The sequence below is a fragment of the Haliotis asinina genome, chromosome 16 (genome assembly GCF_037392515.1).
Source record: "Haliotis asinina isolate JCU_RB_2024 chromosome 16, JCU_Hal_asi_v2, whole genome shotgun sequence".
In the NCBI taxonomy this organism is placed as follows: Eukaryota; Metazoa; Mollusca; class Gastropoda; order Lepetellida; family Haliotidae; genus Haliotis; species Haliotis asinina.
This window is the reverse complement of record NC_090295.1, coordinates 11,569,267-11,588,940: the sequence shown is the minus strand read 5'-3', so window position 1 is coordinate 11,588,940 and position 19,674 is coordinate 11,569,267. Positions and strand designations below refer to the sequence as shown.

Below are 19,674 nucleotides of genomic sequence, written 5' to 3'. Positions count from 1 at the left end.
TAGCACGAGATAACCATCCTACAAACTATGTCCTTTAAATCAAAGCGATTACTCGATCTGGGTGACGAGGAAGCCCTTGTTGAGCGTTCGCAACACGTTCATTAGAAAGGAGCGCACGCACAACGTGCCATGCAGCTCACCTGAATCTCATCAATATCCTCGGATACAGTATCTGTCACTTCCATGGTAACGAAAGTGATTGAGCTGTTCACCTGTGTCACCTTGACATTACGTGGCTTATCTACCTGGGCTCTTGACTGAACATTGCCTTGACATCCGTACGAGATTATCTTGACACAGTAAGTATGCATCGTTTACGAAAAATGTGTTTCATGAATGTGAATATTGTTTAATGTAATTAAGTTGTATGATACCTGTACAAGGTGTTTGCCAGGTGGGATATCCCTGAGTCACTTCCCCATTGTCATCACGCGTGTTCAGAAAGTGTTTATTCACAACGCACTCAACGATATTCCAGTTATATGACGCCAGTTGGTAAATACTTGCATTTTGTCCAAACAGTCTATTGCCCAACATGATGAGCATCGATCTATGCAGTTGGGATACGATGACATGTGTCAGCGAGCCTGACCACACCCGATCCTGTCACTCACCTCCATGTATGGGTTACTGGTGACCAGTTTTAACCCAGGTCATCACGGGTTGTCGCTGTATCGACAAACTTAGTTTACAGAGGGACAAAACAGAAAAGATATGTTTTGGGCTGATAGTATTGTTCTATTATTTCAATACTGCAAGTATTGTTCCATTTTTTTAAATACAATAATTGTTCCATTGTTTCTATGCTGCAAGTATTGTTCCATTATTTTCCGCACTGGGATTATTGTTCCATTGTTTAATAATTGAAGTATTGTTGCAGTGTATCAGTACTAGCCGCGTTAGTCCAGGTTAACAATAACACTGCAAGTTAATAACCTTAGAGTCGGAAGTTTATCTTTGAAATATATCACATAGGAGCCAAAAGTCTAAACCACACATTCTTCGTAAGAATCACCGTTTCTGTGAGGTATTGTTGCTTCCACGAGCAACCTGACGTAACCGAACCGATGCATTTGTCTGTGCCTTTCTTAATAATCATTACATGACCCATTCAGATACACCCGATATATCATCAGAAGGTCTAGCGTACACGTTTATTGATTTACCAGTACAAAGTGCACGGAGCGGCACGAAAAACGGTCATTTATTTGGTATTAGTGGAGATTTCCGTAGCCTACTCACAGTATCTGACCCACTTTGTTGTCACTTCCACCTGGCCCTTCTGTAACGTCACGCCACTAAATGAAGCAAGTTTAGACACACACACACACACACACACACACACACACACACACACACACACACACACACACACACACACACACACACACACACACACACACACACACACACACACACACACACACTTTCTTTCTCCTTAGCGGCTGTGCGGTAGCCTAGTGATTAAAGCGTTCGCTCGTCAAGCCGAAGACCCGAGTTCGAGTACAGAGTGTGAAGTCCATTTCTGGCGACCCCCGCTGTGATATTCCTGAAATATTGCTGAAAGCTGCGCCAAGCCAAACTTATCTCAGCGGGTTTTCCGGCAAATTGGCAAACCTTCCGATTTAACTGACTTACCCCGGATGTGTGTCGATTGAAGTTATTTTAAGTATGTCGATCTGGCGACAACTTTAAACCCAAAAAGAAGGAACTCTCCAATGACATCGCTGCCTCTCCTCCATAATGGCTGCATCAGTTGTTGCATTTGAATTTGCCGTATTGCGATCATCATCATCATCATCATCATCATCACCATCATCATCGTGCACCTCATGACTAACATCTCCATCTTCAAACAATATATACATTGTTGAAAGTGGCATAAACTCCAGTAAACGTTTAGTCTCCGACATTATAACATTTTGCAAGACGTCATTTATTTTGAAATGTATCCCCATTGAGAGACTGAGGATAGTGAGACTGAGGAAAATCTAGACTTGCTTCATTTCGCTTTTTTGTTTTACAATGTAAGCCGGAAGAAGGACATTCTGTAGTTGAGCGACTGCATGTTAACTGCGTTGGACGAGCGTCAACTGAGCGAGCGAGAGGTCACGTGACGGAGATAGCATAACGCCATCATTCAACATAGTGAAGTTGTTATTCTGTATCGGGCTTTCGCTGTGTCGACACTGAAGTACATTTGTATCTCGGACAGTTAGGGGGCATGGTGGTCACCTGAGGTATAACATCACTCCGGAATAAATGTGAGTACTTTGCACAACCCGCGCTTGGCCTTGACAGATTAATTAATCTGGTGTGGGTGCGTGTAACCCCCTGAATATAATCATGTACTATCATTTAAAGATAGGCTAAAGGGATGTAGAGTTCCTTTCCGGAGAGATTGTTTACTATGGTGGTTTTGACGGGTCATGGTGAATTGTTAACAGTGTAAACAACTGAATGGATTGACGCTTTCCGCCTCTTTTGGCACTATGTCACTATGTCACGTGGTAGGAGGCCAGAAATGGACATCACACTAAAGGTGTGCAAACAAACAACGCTCTCCACGTATTGCGTCGGGTGACAGACTAAAGTACCTTGACCAGTGGTCAGGAAATCTTTGTACCATTTAAACCTGTCGCCTGTAATTTAAAAACTCAAGATGAGGCAGGGGTTAGAAGCCTTGGTCGTTGTTCCGTACCACGCGTGGTTAAATTGGACATAAACTGGGCTCGTTATGAATGTTTTACGACAGACAGTGGAATTCCATTGCTTTGGTCATGGCCCGGAACCATGCCGTTTTGACAACGCTGTTTGTCATGCAAACGTTCTGAATCTCTGGGGTTGTTTTTCGAGTTAAATGCAGTTTTGTGTCTTTATTATCGAGGTATATGAGCGCTGATCTGATTTTTCGAAAGTGGGTGAACAGGCATACGGTAACAGATGTCAGGTCCTGTTTTTCATGCCGACCCAGAAACATTCTGTACAGACCATGGAAATCAATAATATACACAAAGAACGTGATTAAGCACACATTTAACTTGGGCAATGGTTTCCAACACGTTCACAAATCTTGTTGTGGTATCCACGATGGAAAACCATGAGGTTTTTCTGACCCGTATGATGCTTTGACTCAAAACGACAACATGACAGGATTTTATGTTGACAATTGTTAATTTTTAAAAAAAATCCAAACAAAATAACCACTTTCATACAAAAACATGTCTGGCCCTGGAATATTTTATGTTTTATCTGTGAATGTTAAATATGCATTGTCATGTGCTTCTCTTACACGATTCAAGATCAATAGGGTTAAAATCGGGGCCCATTCAATTATGAGAATCTAAGTTCTTTGTGTGTATTTCTAGATTACTAAGAACACAACATCACATGTAGTAGCCAGTCGGGAATATTACGTGCTTTAACCAACTGGTTTTCGAACCACCTCCATTGTCAAGCTGTAGCGTTCCTAAATCGTCAGGTACACCAGCTGTGCAATCTGAATTTAGTTGTCTAGCTGATTTGCCATAATCGTGTGTCCGATGTTAGTTTGCATATCAATTGTATGCATGTCAAGTTCATTTATCATTTATACGACATCATGTTGAAGCCTGTGGTCGTTTAAAACGTCAACTGTGCAATTTAGAACTGTCATTACCACCTTCCTCGTTTGTGAGTGTGTTTAGTTTTACGCCGCACCCAGCAATATTCCAGCTATATGACGGCGGTCTGTACATAATCGTGTTGGACAAGCCAATCCATTGATCAACAGCATGAACACCGTTCTGCGCAATTAGGAACCGATAACATGTGTCAACCAAGACAGCGAGTTGTCCACCCGATCCCGTTAGTCGCCTCTTACGACCATCATTGTGTCAAGTATGGGTTGCTGAAGACCTATTCTACCCCGGATCTTCACGGGTCTCCTCGTTTGTTTTATATCAAATGACATCATTCGTTCAAAACGCGTAAGGGTGGTTGGTGAACATGAACCAACATAGTTGTAGTATTTTGTTCAGTTTGTTCAAACACTTCATCCTAAGCCTAGCTGACGGTGCATATGAAATATCCCAATGGGATCGGATATGGGATGACCTTTAAACGTTATCACGGAAAGGGCGAATATCCACGTTGCCATGACAACGTCAAATGGCTTCCATACATTTTAGGCGACGGGTGATTGAAGGTTTCGCTGGTCTCGCCGAAGACTCGGGTTCGATTCCCCACATGGGTACAACGTGTGAGTCCGTTTCTTGTGACACTCTGCCATGATATCGCTGGAATATTGCTGAAAGCGGCATAAAACCAGACTCGCTCACTGTCGCGTTTACAATGGCATGAAAAGGACCGCTCTTTTAGATAACGAAATGAGGTTGCTCTAACATAAAATGATTTAATATTAAGTGATTGTTGCATGGCAGTTATTCTTGCGTCAGTGATATCAGCACGAGACTACTATATCAGCCTGTGGGCCTGACCAGCTGGCGAAAGGAAAACTGTCATTCTGAAATCCGGTGTTTGCATGTATTCATTCCTTTCTAGTTTAGTAGCTTTACAATACGGCTGTTATGGATTTTCGGCCCTTGGGTTGATACTGCTGATATGCATTTTCGGCGCTGGTGGTCAGTTTGGACATGTGCCTACAGCCAGCATGTACAACATGGTCCATATTATTGATAGGTATAACATAAATATTCGGGTGCGTGACCCTTCCAAGAAATCCCTAACAAGGGGCATAGCTGCTTTGGGATGTCCTTAACAAGGTGCATGGCCGCTCTTGGCTGTCCTTAACAAGGTGCATGGTCACTCTTGGCTGTCCTTAACAACGTGCATGGCCACTCTTGGCTGTCCTTAACAACGTGCATGGCCGCTCTTGGCTGTCCTTAACAAGGTGCACGGCCACTCTTGGCTGTCCTTAACAACGTGCATGGCCGCTCTTGGCTGTCCTTAAAAAGGTGCATGGCCGCTCTTGGCTGTCCTTAACAAGGTGCATGGCCGCTCTTGGCTGTCCTTAACAACGTGCATGGCCGCTCTTGGCTGTCCTTAACAACGTGCATGGCCGCTCTTGGCTGTCCTTAAAAAGGTGCATGGCCGCTCTTGGCTGTCCTTAACAAGGTGCATGGTCACTCTTGGCTACCCTTAACAACGTGCATGGCCGCTCTTGGCTGTCCTTAACAACGTGCATGGTCACTCTTGGCTACCCTTAACAACGTGCATGGCCGCTCTTGGCTGTCCTTAACAACGTGCATGGCCGCTCTTGACTGTCCTTAACAAGGTGCAAGACCGCTCTTTGTTTTCCCGAACAAGATGCGAGATCGCTCTTGGTTGTCCTTTACAAGGCGCGTAACCGCTTTTGGTTGTCCTTAAAAAGGTGCAAGACCGCTCTTGGTTGTTATATAATGTGGAAAAACACTAGATGATGCTGGAAAGCAAAACTGAGTGTCAAGTCTCAGAAATTTGTTATTATACACAGGTTTTACCCACGTTTGGTTTTCCCAAAATGTTGGTGATTCTATCATGTTTACAACTATTTCCAAACAACTGCAGAGTTATATATTATCTTTGCACTATCTATGTAATCACAGTAGTATAAAGTCCTTGTTACAGGAAAACTATATCATGTTTCTCTCGGATAGGTCTTTGTTTAGAGTCTTATGTACTTGAAGAATATCTCGTCATGATTTCAATGTTAACTTACGTAAAAACGTAAATGAACAAGTATATGAACCACTCTGTTCGCAATGTGATCTCAGTGTTATGGGGGACGAGGTCCACGTCCTGTTTAAATTGTGAAAAGTATCACGACCTGAGATTAAAATATAGAATTGCTATCAGGAGATTTCATGGAACCACACATCGAGCAAGCTCAAACGTTCAACGATCACATATGGATCTATTAGGTTATTTTCTGAGACTTTTCAACTGATCATTGTCAATATCCAGATTGGAGTGTAAGGCGTGGATTGTATTATGTGTGCCATCCTCTGTGTTAGGTAACACCAACGTGCTGATTATATATAGTTATATATTTATATTACTTTGCTCTCCGGTGATACAGACTTGGCCCTATAATGCTGTAACCCAATCATTAGACAAAACTTTACAAATTCTTCACCTCAAAACGAGAAGTGTGAGGCACAAGCTAGCTTACTTCAATGAATGCTTATCTGAAAGCCAAATTATTTGTGGCTCTGAGACGCTCTTATTTAACTGTATCAGCAGCACAAATGTAACGTGGAATGGTTACTGAACTGTATCAGCAGCACAAATGAAACGTGGAATGGTTACTGAACTGTATCAGTAGCACAAATGTAACACGGAATGGTTACTTAACTGTATCAGTAGCACAAATGTAACATGGAATGGTTACTTAACTGTATCAGTAGCACAAATGTAACATGGAACGGTTACTTAACTGTATCAGTAGCACAAATGTAACACGGAATGGTTCCTGAACTGTATCAGCAGCACAAATGTAACATGGAATGGTTACTTAACTGTATCAGTCGCACAAATGTAACATGGAATGGTTACTTAACTGCATCAGTAGCACAAATGTAACATGGAATGGTTACTTAACTGTATCAGTCGCACAAATGTAACATGGAATGGTTACTTAACTGTATCGGCAGCACAAATGTAACGTGGAATGGTTACTGAACTGTATCAGTAGCACAAATGTAACATGGAATGGTTACGTAACTGTATCAGTCGCACAAATGTAACGTGGAATGGTTACTTAACTGTATCAGTCGCACAAATGTAACATGGAATGGTTACTTAACTTTATCGGCAGCACAAATGTAACATGGAATGGTTACTTAACTGTATCAGTCGCACAAATGTAACGTGGAATGGTTACTTAACTGTATCAGTCGCACAAATGTAACATGGAATGGTTACTTAACTTTATCGGCAGCACAAATGTAACATGGAATGGTTACTTAACTGTATCGGAAGCACAAATGTAATGTGGAATGGTTACTTAACTGTATCAGTAGCACAAATGTAACATGGAATGGTTACTTAACTGTATCAGTAGCACAAATGTAACATGGAATAGTTTTCACGAAGTTTTTACTTAAAGATAGAAATGCTTTCGGTGGAGGTGTCATGATCCATGTGAAAAATGTTTTGAGTTTTAAAGGACGCTTTGATCTGGAAAACACTATCGATAAAGCAATCTGGTGAGAAATATATTTAGGTCAGAAATCGATCATGCTTTGTGCAGCTTACAGACCCCCGGCATAAACGCGACTTTTTGGGAGCGACTAGAAGGGTCAATAGAAAATTCATTAGACCTTACATTAAAAAAATGCTTATCGGTGATCTGAATGAGGACCCCTTGTCAGGTAAAATTTCACATTTAAGAGAAATTATTAACAGAAAGGCATTTCATAATGTTAGTAAGGACCCTACACGTGTTAGTAGAATAAGCCGAACTTTATTACGTCCCGTATTAATTAGTAACGATGTTGACGTGTTTGACAGTGGCGTGATCGATTTCAGTAGTGACATAACTACATAAGTGATCACAGGAGCACATTTGTCGCCATTAACACAGCTATTTCTCTGTCTGTATGTTATAGCAGAAATGCATCGTGTAATGGCGACCATGAGTTACTGACTAAATATATAACCAATACTGGTTGGAATCATGTGATAGCAAACACTACTGGTATTGATGAGACAATATATGTATTCTATAATCACCTAGGAAGGTATATTAAGGAATGTATTCCATCTAGAAATGTAATGATTAGACCCAGTGACAAACCTTGGTACAATTCGGAAATACGACGTGAATCAAGAAAACGTTAAGTTAAGAAAAAAGGCAAAATTAACTAACAGATATGAGGATAAATTGGCATACCGTAAACAACGAAATGAAGTTCATAACATGAAGTGTTATGCAAAGGAACATTATTTTTCGTACCTTGATGAGTTTATATCTGAGATGAGCAGAGACAGAAAACCTTCATTTTGGAAAGTTCTGTGAGGGCTAATCAAAGAATCAGGATCTATCAACTCTATTCCGCCATTACGACCTAAAGTACAGGTATATACAAAACAACGTATAACAATATATATAACAATATATATAACAATATATAACAATATTGGCTCAGCTCTAGATAGACGTGAAGACTATTGTATGGTGTTTTATGGTGTTTCTAAGGCCTTTGGCAGACTGCAAGTACGACAAATGCATACAATCGATATTCATAGAATATTTATACAGATGTTGTCCAGGCATGGGACATATATATATATACCATTCCGTGATCAATGATGCATAGTTTTACACAACGAGGTAGGTACGGGGTAACAGACCATATCAGCTGTTGCCTGTGCAGCATGGAGGATATACTAAATCACTCTTTTTACGAAGGTTTGAGGCATGGAAACTGTAGCAGGCCAAGTTTCTAATACCCGATTCATGTTGGGAGGACATGACTATTTTGGACTTTGCCATAGTTGGAAATTCAGAATATTTAAGGGGTATGATGTATCTTTGGCGGAGGTCATCGTAAGTTGCACAAGTCAGCAGGAAGTAATATTCACTGTCGACGTATCCAGTGTTACAGACATTACTTAGTCTTTCATGCCTTGCGATATCAGAATATCTGCCAGTTTCAATGGCTAGTTTATGTGACCTGCAGCAGAACTGTGCAAGAGCAGTTCTGAATTTATTTATGGTTGTAACAGAGAGGTAAAATTCAGTTTGGGGTTTGGAAAACTGTCTTAAACAGAGAATATACTTGTAGTATTTATGGCTGTTGGCGATACTGCCGTGCCACCCTCCTTCCTGGGCGCATTTAACCTGTGGGGAAATTCAGTAATAAAGGAAGGAACAAAATCTACATGCTGTCATTCCCAAAGGTATATGTTAATGAAATTGCCGATGAACTAGATTGTGCTGCACGCTTGTTCACAGATGATACATCAATGGGATTTTCATCCATAAATCACAGGCCCAGATACACTTAATAAGAACTTACTGTGGTGCTGGGGAAATCGTAGGCTTGTGACATACAATCCCCACAAAACAGAGGCTGTACTTTTCAGTCTTAAGAATAAAAATACAATTCTACAATTCTACAATTCGAACCCGCACCCTCAGAGTCAAGCACGTAAACGCCAGCACACAAAGTCAGCCGCCTAGCCCACTCAGCCACCGCGACTTCCATATTAGGGATTTCACTAAATTACACAGGTTGGAAATATTTCATAAACATCTTGGAGTAACATTTCCTCCTGATTGTAAATGGAATACCCATATTGATGACATCGTAAGAAGAACGTCCTTGATGGTTTCAACAATGAGAAAGTTCATGTTGAACAGAGACAGCCAAGATAAGATCTGTATTGTATTCATAAGACCAAATCATGAATATGCCTGTGAATTGTGGGATGGTTGTTTGATAGATTTAACCGATAAAATTGAAAAAGTTCAGTTTGAGGCCGCCAGGATGGTTACTGGTTTACCAAAACATGCTTCCAGAGATACTGTAATTAATGAAACAGGTTAGCAGTAGTTAAAAGAGAGAAGAAGATATCTTAAACTTTATTCTGTAATATCTACAACAAAACTGCTCCATCCTACCTTTGTGATCTCATACCCCACACTGTGAATCCAGGCCAAATATAGAAACATGTGTGATCTTTCCCTGTCCTATTCCTGCACAAGTCTCTACACCCAATCGTTCTTCCCTTCATCTTCACAACTGTGGAATTATCTCCCCTTATATGTTAGAGAATCAGATTCCCTTAAAAGTTTGACATCGCCTGTAAGCTCGCGTAAGCCAGAAGCAACAGAATATTTCTCGTGTGGTAATAGAAAACTCAATGTAATTCATACCCAGCTAAGATATTCAAATAGTAGATTAAATGGTGATCTGTGTAGGATCGATCTCATTGAGAACCCAGAATGTAGTTGGAAGTTTACCTGTGAAAATTCTCATTATTTCATGGAATGTTCTTTGTATTGTAATATCAGACGGGAAATGTTTCAAAATGTTGGCAAAATTTGTAGCATTAGAGCACAAATAAACCTAGAGGTACTGGCAGTGCAGATCTTATGTTCAATGACAATAAACAGATTTTTAAAGAAGTTCAAAGATATATATCAAACTCCAAACGGTTCATCAACTTTGATATGTTTATGATCTAAATAATTAGTGTATTGAACGTATTACTTTCATTTGAATGTATTATTGTATATACCTTTCTATCCCTGTACATACACTTTGCTTCACTTTTGCATGTAAGCACCGTAAAAAGGAGCGGGTGTCTCAAAGTTGGAATAGCTTGTAACCAATCCATTCTCTTGAAAAGATATGTTTAAATCAAAATTAAAATATCTCCCAGGCCTATCCAATGTTAATCACTACTCAGTTAATCTCTTGTGTAATATACCAAATAATGTGGACAATTTACGAGCATCGTTCTTAAAACTGTGTTTCTACTGGGATGTAAATGGAAACAGACATATTGATGTGTTGTTCGCCACGTGACATGATTCTATGACGTATTGATACAAACTGTTTTAAATCCAATTTCCAGTCTTGTCACTGTTACCGATGTTATTGCTGTTAGGACATGTTACAACCGCACACCTGTTGTTATCTCGTGATACTGTTGCTAGGATACCTCATCACTTGTATCTTTATTAATGATATACCTGTTTCACAGTTACTACCTTGACAGCTGTCACAGTGTTATGTTTTCAGTCAACTGTACAATTAATGTCGATGTAATGTGCGTTTGGATCAGTGCACCACCAATGGTACAATTATGTCTGCAGATGTGAGTGAGTGAATTACTGAGCTGCATAACACAGCGGGTGATTTGTATAACTTTTTTTCTTGTGATATTCGAATTAGAAAAATATTTCTTTCTCCTAGCGTAGGAAGATACAACAAAAGGAGAGAGAGAGAGAAAGAGAGAGAGAGAGAGAGAGTGTGTGTGTGTTGGGGGAATGGGGAAAGGGGGTTAGGGTGGGGGGTAGGGAGGGGCGTTTAAAGGCTGGTGCACCGTATCCAATGTGATTGTGGAGGTAACATGGGGGGGGGGGGGGGGGGGGAGTCATGTGGTGATAGCGTTCCTGTGAGGGTGCTCCTCGGGCTCGCTGAGTTGGTTGACACTTTCCTTCGTATCCTAATTAGGCACAACGATGTTCATGCTGTTGACCACTGGATTGTCTGGTTCAGACCAGTGTGTGCAATGCTTTAATTTGGCCGTTGTCCACCAACGTCGATAAAAACCGATAAAATTAAAATAGACTACACTAGCTATTGTGACAATTGCACACTGTTTCTACAAAATCAGTTAGCGAAACCTATGACGCAGCTAGAAAGAATTTGTCATTCCTATGCGCAAAGGTCTGAAATACCAGGAAATGAACCTGTATGTTATCGTAACATGATGGGTCGTACAGGAAGGATTCCAGCTGATATAAAGACGGATAATTACTGAAGGCCACAAGGGCCTGCAGATATTTGAAACTGTCGGCCCCTTACGATAACAACTGGTGCTGGGCCTCCGGGCCGGCGATTATTTCGAGCGCTTGTTCAGACTTGATTATATATACCCCCAGTCCGACCCCAACAATTGTTTGCTTCACCCGTCCAGGTTTTGCTTTTGAGACGACCGCTCCTACCTCTTTCTCTCTGTAGTGATAGTGAGATTATATGGTAGCTACATCCTTAATAGTTTCAAGTATGAAAGTTGTTATATTTTGCGATAGCTTTTGTCTTGCAAGAATAAGGATGTCTTAGGTGTTAATGCGTCGAACATCTTCCAAAACTCCATTTGGGTGGTATGTAACTCTAATGGTAGAAGAGCTCGATTCACCACATGGGTACAATGTGTGTGAAGCCCACTTCAGGCGTCCCCAGCCGTGGCATTGCTTGAATATTGCTAAAAACGGCGTTAAACGTAAGTCACTCACTCACTCACTCACTCACTCACTGAAACACCACGATTTTCCAGTCGTAAACACAAGAACCGGGCATCCAGCCACAATACCGTTACCCGAGTCACATGACATAACGTCACACAGATAGCACTACACCTTCCCATGTGAGTGAATTCTCTGAAAAAAAGAGTCAACATTAATCACTTTAACAAAACAAACAAACAAAAAAGAACATAGTGTCAAATACTGTTCAGTGCTATGTGCACCTCAAGTCCCGCCCATTCTATCATTAGCCAGTTAAGGTAACAGTTAGAAAGTGTTCCCTGCTATATCACAAGTCGGTGTCCCGCTTGACCTGATCAAGTGAATACCAATGCATTGCATGACCGTGTCACAACTGGTATGGTCTATTACTGTGAGGGGTGCACCAACATGTCTGAACAACCGCGACAAGGTCGACGTTTGACACCTCAGTGTCGAGAAATCGTCAGCAGTGTCCTAACTTTGTTTGAAAAAGTAGCGACAGACCGTTTTATGTTCCAACACGAGCTTGTAGGCAACGAGAAGCAATCTCTGCTCCCCTATTTAATGCTAACTGGACATTCCGCTTGTGTCATGTGGCCTCACGGGTCATGCATATGTATAGCTCAGGTCGAGCTGAACAAGTTGTATTATCAGTCAATCGGTAAAATGCGTTTAACAACAATACGTAATTGTTCGAACAATGCAACTAGAACTAGTCCTGAACTGAAGCCATGGAAACACTTGTGCTTTGTTTGTAAGCTGTAACAACGACTGCCCTTTGATCCTGTCGTATCCTTCACAAATAAATCACGACCAAAAGGCGCGGATTACCGGAAGCCCTATGAATACAAGTTTCGGTGTTCTTAGTTCATCTCAGCTGTAGCCTGTTTACAACAGAACACAGATAATGCGCATCTTGTAGTCATTGATTTTGTTAGCATCTTTCAGAGTAAGCGCAGTAGTTGGAACAGGGAAACAAATACAGGTGAAACTAGAAATGGGTTTCACACATTTTACCCATGTGTGAAAATTGAGCACGGGTCTTCAACTTTCAGTTTCATTACCCCTAGTTCTATGTGCAGAGTAAATGTGTGTTTCTAAACTAAAACCTGATCCTGGGCTGTATTGAGCCGGCAGCCTGCAAACGGACAATCTGGTCACACGATTGCTCATGCACAACATGACGCAGGTACTTTCAGTCGATAATTCACTCTTACCGTCAAATTCAGGTATAGATCAATTTCGGCATTACATATGGAAGTGATTGTTGATGTCCGTATCGCACATATATCTCGGTAGCCACGGTAGTATGGGCTTAGAGATGCCCATGGCACGGTGCAAAGACTATTGAAAACTCTTCAGTTCTCCTTATTCACTCCGGACGAGATTTTACGTATCGCACGTGCCCTGACAACGCATTACGCCACAAGCATTGATAGCCCAGATCATGTATAACATATCTTTCTCCGCCTGCTCCGAAATAAATTCCTTAGTGTTTATGTTGTTTAATACTAGACGTTGGGGATTGCACCACAGGCACCGTGCTGTCATATTGTAAAACCTTGCTAATACGGACATTATTCATCAAGACCACGTATGTCAACAGCACTGCGATGACATGTTTGCCGAAGCTGCCTGGGTCGGTGCACGAGTGTCGGTGTCAGGTAAGGAACACCAGAGTTAAGCGTTATCACGTCACAATCGTGGGTCCCGTGAAACTGGCGCGGTGCAACCTTTCTCGTTGGAGGAAGCGAGGTCGCGAGCGTTGGTCTTCTTCGACATGCCGAGTGCTGTTTAGTTCAATCAAAGACCATATGTGTTGTATGGTTAGATGACTGTGGACTATTTGCCGGGATAAGAATGGGTTTTCCACAACTGCCGGATTAGGGCGGGATGTGGTATCAAACAAGCAATACGACCTGTGAATGGAGCCATAAAACTCGTAACATTATACACACTCTTGTCGACGGCAGGGGAGTTGTCAGCAAACGGACAGGCAAGCCTGTAACCAGAGGCCGTATAATAGATGGTCTCTGCTGTAACCATGGTAACGAGCTCAGCGTAGAACTACCCACAAGAACGCCCATGTAGATTATTTTTGCGGATGCTCCTTTTGAAATGACTTATGACCACAAGATTGTTGTTTTTTGCGTTGGCGGAGCAAGTGGGGTTAAGGAGGTTCGAACTCCCTGACCCCTGACCACCGTCGCCTGTAGTAATATTCCAGCAATATCACGGCGGCGGACACGAGAAAAGCGCTTCACACGAGGGGAATCCAACCCGGGCCTTCAGCATGACGAGCCAACGCTTAACGCTGTAACCAGTAGGCTACCATATTTCTAAGAACAATTGAAATTTAATTTCGTAGATTGTTTTTGGCTGTTTGGGTTTTTTTGTTTTTGTTTGTTTGTTTGTTTGGTTGGGTTGGGTTTTGTAGTTAAGCTCCTTGGTGTCCGTTAAGAAAACCCTCAGAGCTAAATATACTAAGGGGGCTGTCAGGCCTCGTTTTCGGGAATCAGGTATTGGGAGCGAACCGTGAAATAAGAAAAGAGAGAGCAGTGAGTTCCTTGGGTTTATTCAAGCAGAGACTATCTATTGTATGGTCTCTGATTCAAGCAAGTGAGCCTGAGATGGAAAAAAACAGGATATAACCCACACTACTACCCATTGTCATTATCAAGTTTCTCCGATGTTGGAGCTTTCCATATGCGTTATCTACCCTGTGCTGACAAGGCTTACTATTCGAGGTAGGTGGTAAGGAGATGATTACCTAACAGGACTTGATGTTCTTTATGGTATAGCCATGGTCAGCTTGTGACCGCTGCTAAGCCAAACATCTGTCAGAGCTTGGCAATGGCGTTTACTACTGGACAGAGAGGATGGTATGAAGGTAATCTTACTCAGCAAAAGTTGACATTTTATTAGTTGGTGGTAAACATGCACCTGCCGAGATGGAACTACTTATCTGCCCTTGCCCAAGGGATGTACCTGAGAATAAGACCGGTGCTGACACAGCTCACTAAGTTAATCTGGGATTAAGTAGTTTAAGGTTGCCGTGGACACGTTTGCTAATTAATTGCCGCTGTGCTTGGCAATTTGTCATAAACAAGATACACTACTCACATCGACTTGCACGTACTCGGACTTCCTTAGTAAAGAATAATTTGTGACAAAAATAAAAATGTAAGCAGAAATATATGTGCTGTAACGCTTTGACTAACGTTTCCATGAGGTTGTTGTATGGCCGTTGTGTTCGTCGACTGTGCCTAGATTCGGTGACATTGACTTTAAGCTCGTCTTAAAAGAATGAGCTTAAAGTAAGTCATTACCATTGTTAGCTCTTCATGCCGAAGACAGGTTCGTCCACTCCCCATCCCATCCCCATTGTGTCAAGCCCCTTTCCGGCGCCAACGCTGTCGTGTTGCTGTGGTTTTGCTGGAATATTGCAAAGAGCGGCGTAAAACTAAACTCACTCACTAACCAACTCTCGGGCTCGCTGACTTGGTTGACTCATGTCATCGGTTCCCAATTCCGCAGATCCATGCTCATGTTGTTGATCACTGGATTGTCTGGTCCAGGCTCGATTATTTACAGACCGCCTCCATGTAGCTGGAATATTGCTGAGTGCGGCGTAAAACTAAACTCACTCACTGGATATAAGTAAGTGAATTTCTTTGTCGCTATGTTTCAGATGGTGTGCCGAAGAAACAAGCGTCTATTGTTCTGTACATCCGCGGTCTTGTTTGTGCTTTTTATATGGAGCACGCTCACAAATGTCTTCCGAGTAAACGTCAAGCCCCCACGACGACTTGCCTCTGTTTCAAGGATGGTTTCTTCTATTTCAAGGTTCGAAAATAACAAGTCATCTCTTCTTGTATGGCCAAACGGTGAGAGCAACCACCCATATTTCCTGTCCCCGATTTTGCAGTTCCCAAATGACAATTTTCGCCAGAAGTCGCGGTATAATCTCACGGGCGTTGAAAACATTTTCACACAAAACAAGACAGAAGAGAAACTTATCATCATATACAACATGCCTTCATGGCATACGTTTGAAACAAGGTACAAGGATAGTCTGAAAAACTGCCGATTGCAAAACTGTAGATTATCTGGTGACCATAAACTTCTTCCTCAAGCCGATGCAGTCGTCTTTTATGTCCTGTCGATTACTGATGATAAACCGCCACCAAAACCAGCCAATCAGATGTGGATATTTTTTGCACACGAGGCTCCATGGGACTTCAATCGATGGAATGATAGGTTTAATTGGACGATGACTTTCAGATATGACTCGGATATTGTCTGTCCGTATTTCGTGCTCCTGCCTAAACCTGCAGCGGATGTTCGAGATTTCCGGGCTATCACTGAGAGGAAAACTAAACCCGTCATGTGGTTGGTAAGTCACTGCAATGCCCGGTCGAAACGCGACGACTACGTGAAAAAACTTCAGCAGTACATCAGCGTTGATATATATGGTGGATGTGGACCCCACAAGTGTGAAAACTCCGGACCAAACAGTTGTAATAATCTTCAACAAACGACATACAAGTTTTATCTGGCGTTTGAGAATTCACTATGTCGAGGATACCTGACAGAAAAGGTGTTTCGGAGTTACAGTTTGGATATCATCCCCGTGGTGAGGGGTGGGGCGAGCTATGCAAACCTTCTTCCAAAGGGCACATACATCGACACAGCCGATTTTTCATCGCCAGAAAAACTTGCCGATCATTTGAAATATTTAGATTCAAATCATACGGCATATGCTGAAATACTGAGACGGAAATCACAGTATGGTATCACAGATCCGAAGTCAACCTTAGATTCATCGTTGTGCGATATTTGTGTGAAAATTCATGACTTGGAGAGATTCGGAAACACATACCATGATGTGAATAAATGGTGGAATACTGACAGCTGCTACAGTGCCACGGATTTCTGAAGTGAAGATGGACTGACCTGCTCACCATGGACGCCTTAACGTTCACCATGTATTCATTTGAGATCATTTGACAACTGAGATTTCACAGTTGAAGATTTTCCAAGACTACAAAGACTGGATCATCTGCAAACTGTGCATGTTATACTGAATCGTCTCATCATGCAACGATATGTATTGTTACGGAGACACGCTCAACTACAACGTATAGTCACGTGTGGTCAGCACGACCTGCGGATGTGTATTGTTACAAAGATTCGTTCAAATACAACATACGGACACATGTGGTCAGCTGACCATTGTAACTGATCCACTAGAAGATATAGATACGTGTGGTCAGCTAATTATGTCACTTTCACTTCAAGATAGACACGTGTGGTCAGCTGACCATGTAACTGTTCCACTACACGATAGACACGTGTGGTTAGCTGACCATGTAACTGTTCCACTACACGATAGACACGTGTGGTTAGCTGACCATGTAACTGTTCCACTACAAGGCATAGACACGTGTGATCAGCTGACCATGTAACTGTCCCACTTCAAGGTATAGACAAGTGCGGTCAGGTGACCATGTAACTGTGATGCTCTTCAAGTAACTGTAATGGAGAACATTGTTTTTAATCTCTTACAGGATTAGTTCACATTGTGAAGTATGTGTTATGTATATTTGGCATTCTGCTCGTGTGTAGGATACCTACTGAAAGTCGGACCAGTAAGTGATTCTCATTCATCTTTCATTGAATCTCCTCTGTCACTTCGTTACGAATTTCGTTTGGTAACAGTTATAATGTACTCAGATCACGTATTTGTCAAATCGGTGCTGTTCCCAATAATCTCCGGGATTAAATAGTTTAACGCAAAGAGTGAAAACCATTGTGGGACTTAAGTAGTTTTATTTTGTACCGAGATCTCAGATTGGTGATGCGTTTGAGCCAGTCTGTCTGTCCTTTTGCCATTTTCCTTGTTGAACATGGTTCAATGTACTGAAAAGGTTTGTTGGTTATGTGCAATGAGAGAAAAATATGTCTCCTGTGAACATGAAGCTAGACCCAGTGGTGCCGATGCACCTTTGAACACTTTAACTGTACTTCTTTATGTTAACAGTCGGCAATATTCAGGTTTTATCAAGACTATTAGCAAACGAGTGGTTGATAGCATGACGAACCATCGTTTAAGCCACCATATACCATTACAAATAGTAGGGGATATTGAATTTACAAGAGAAAACTTTAACTCACTTGAAAAACCTCATTGAGAAAACACACTGCAAGACTCGATCAAGCCGACCCAGTAACTGTCAATGACATCGCTAACGAGATCGCGCACATGCTCACGGACGCTGCACGAAAAACTTTCAGATCACGAACACACAGAGGATCCTCGAAGAAGGAACGAACATGTAAACTTCTGTCGGAGCAGAATGTTATAGAGCTCGTAAGAAATTTCATAAAACAAGACGTCGTCTACGAAAACACGACTCCATTTATAATAAACGTGTATTTAGGTGTATTAAATCTATCATATACACGGACATATGTTACTTTTTCTCTTATAGACTGGCTTTCGCTAGTGGTATGCTCGCAAAATGGAATATCCCCTACTTTATATAATGGTATATTTTAAATGTCAGAATCGCACTGATTATAACCTTAGCACCATCGCTACCTTATCCATGTTTTTAGCTGTGTCTTCATACCAAGTCATGAGTAATACTTTCCGAAAGTGAACATATGCAAAGGTTTATTTTCTTACCTTTTAACATGGTATTAAAAATGTTTTCCATGTTTTGCAGTTGAAGTTGTTTTTGTTGCATTCATGTAGGGCGAACCATAAACTGTATATGACAAAATATACTATACTACCCATCAAACGTTTAAGACTCACCAGTGTAAATGTACTTCAGTCAAGTGCTCAAAACTAGATTTTGCGAAATGTTCCATTCTGTTTAAAGGTACTATACCAATGAACTGATATATTGTAAAAGAAATTTGTAAGGTTGAAAAGACTGTTGTCATGAGTTCAATACGTGATAAACTCTGTGAGATTTGGCTATCCTTAACAAAACTACACCAAAACACTCTCTCACATGCATAATATTTGCAGGTTTTTTCAGCAATTTGACGCATGGTCCTCGTGCAGTATAGCTGCATAAGGTTCAAACAAATCAGTGGAGAAATTCATCTTCGATGTAACCACACACTCGCCGCACACGCGCGCGCACACACATATACACAAATACGCTGTCTCTCACGTGCATAATATTTCCACATTTTTTCAGCAATTTGATGCACACACACTCACACACGCATAATATATAGTGAATGCTTTAGATGAGGCTAAACCTTTGACGGGTGGTATAAGATATTTTCATGCTGTAGACATCTGTATGTTTCCACAATGTAAACTGTTAGGTTCCTCGTGATTTCTTGTACCTATGCTTGTTCCATTGTCTCCAGTGCGGGGAAAACCCACGTAACACTATACAGCAGGTTGAAGACTACCTTGCTCGTTTGGATTATGCAATTATATCACCGGTTTAGAAAATGATTTTCCACAGACACATGAACTTCATTTCCGCGGGGAATGACAACTGTCCGGATATTGTGGCTGGTGACATTTTAGCTAATGCGAAATAAGAACAACTGATGTCAAAATGGTGTCTCCTATGTATTAGCAGTGCAGGTGTGTTATTTTTAGGCAGTATAGATCTGTGTTCTGTTACAAGACTGTTCTTTGTTCTGGAAACTTTTGGTTCTTCTGGAACGGAAATCACGAAAATACATTGAGCTAA

The 19,674-nt window shown here is 41.5% G+C and overlaps 1 protein-coding gene across 2 annotated transcripts; it reads left to right on the top strand.

The window, feature by feature from the left end:
• Positions 1-220: 220 nt before the first annotated feature.
• Positions 221-18,661, top strand: LOC137268192 (alpha-(1,3)-fucosyltransferase C-like). Of its 2 annotated transcripts, none has more exons than XM_067802726.1 (2): positions 221-299; positions 15,636-18,661. In XM_067802726.1, exon 2 carries the CDS (start codon positions 15,636-15,638, stop codon positions 16,881-16,883), a length of 1,248 nt encoding a protein of 415 aa, XP_067658827.1. In that variant the 5' UTR covers positions 221-299; the 3' UTR covers positions 16,884-18,661. The 2 variants fall into 2 exon arrangements, with proteins under 2 accessions (XP_067658827.1, XP_067658826.1); XM_067802725.1 differs by lacking the exon at positions 221-299 and adding an exon at positions 13,535-13,608.
• Positions 18,662-19,674: the final 1,013 nt, after the last annotated feature.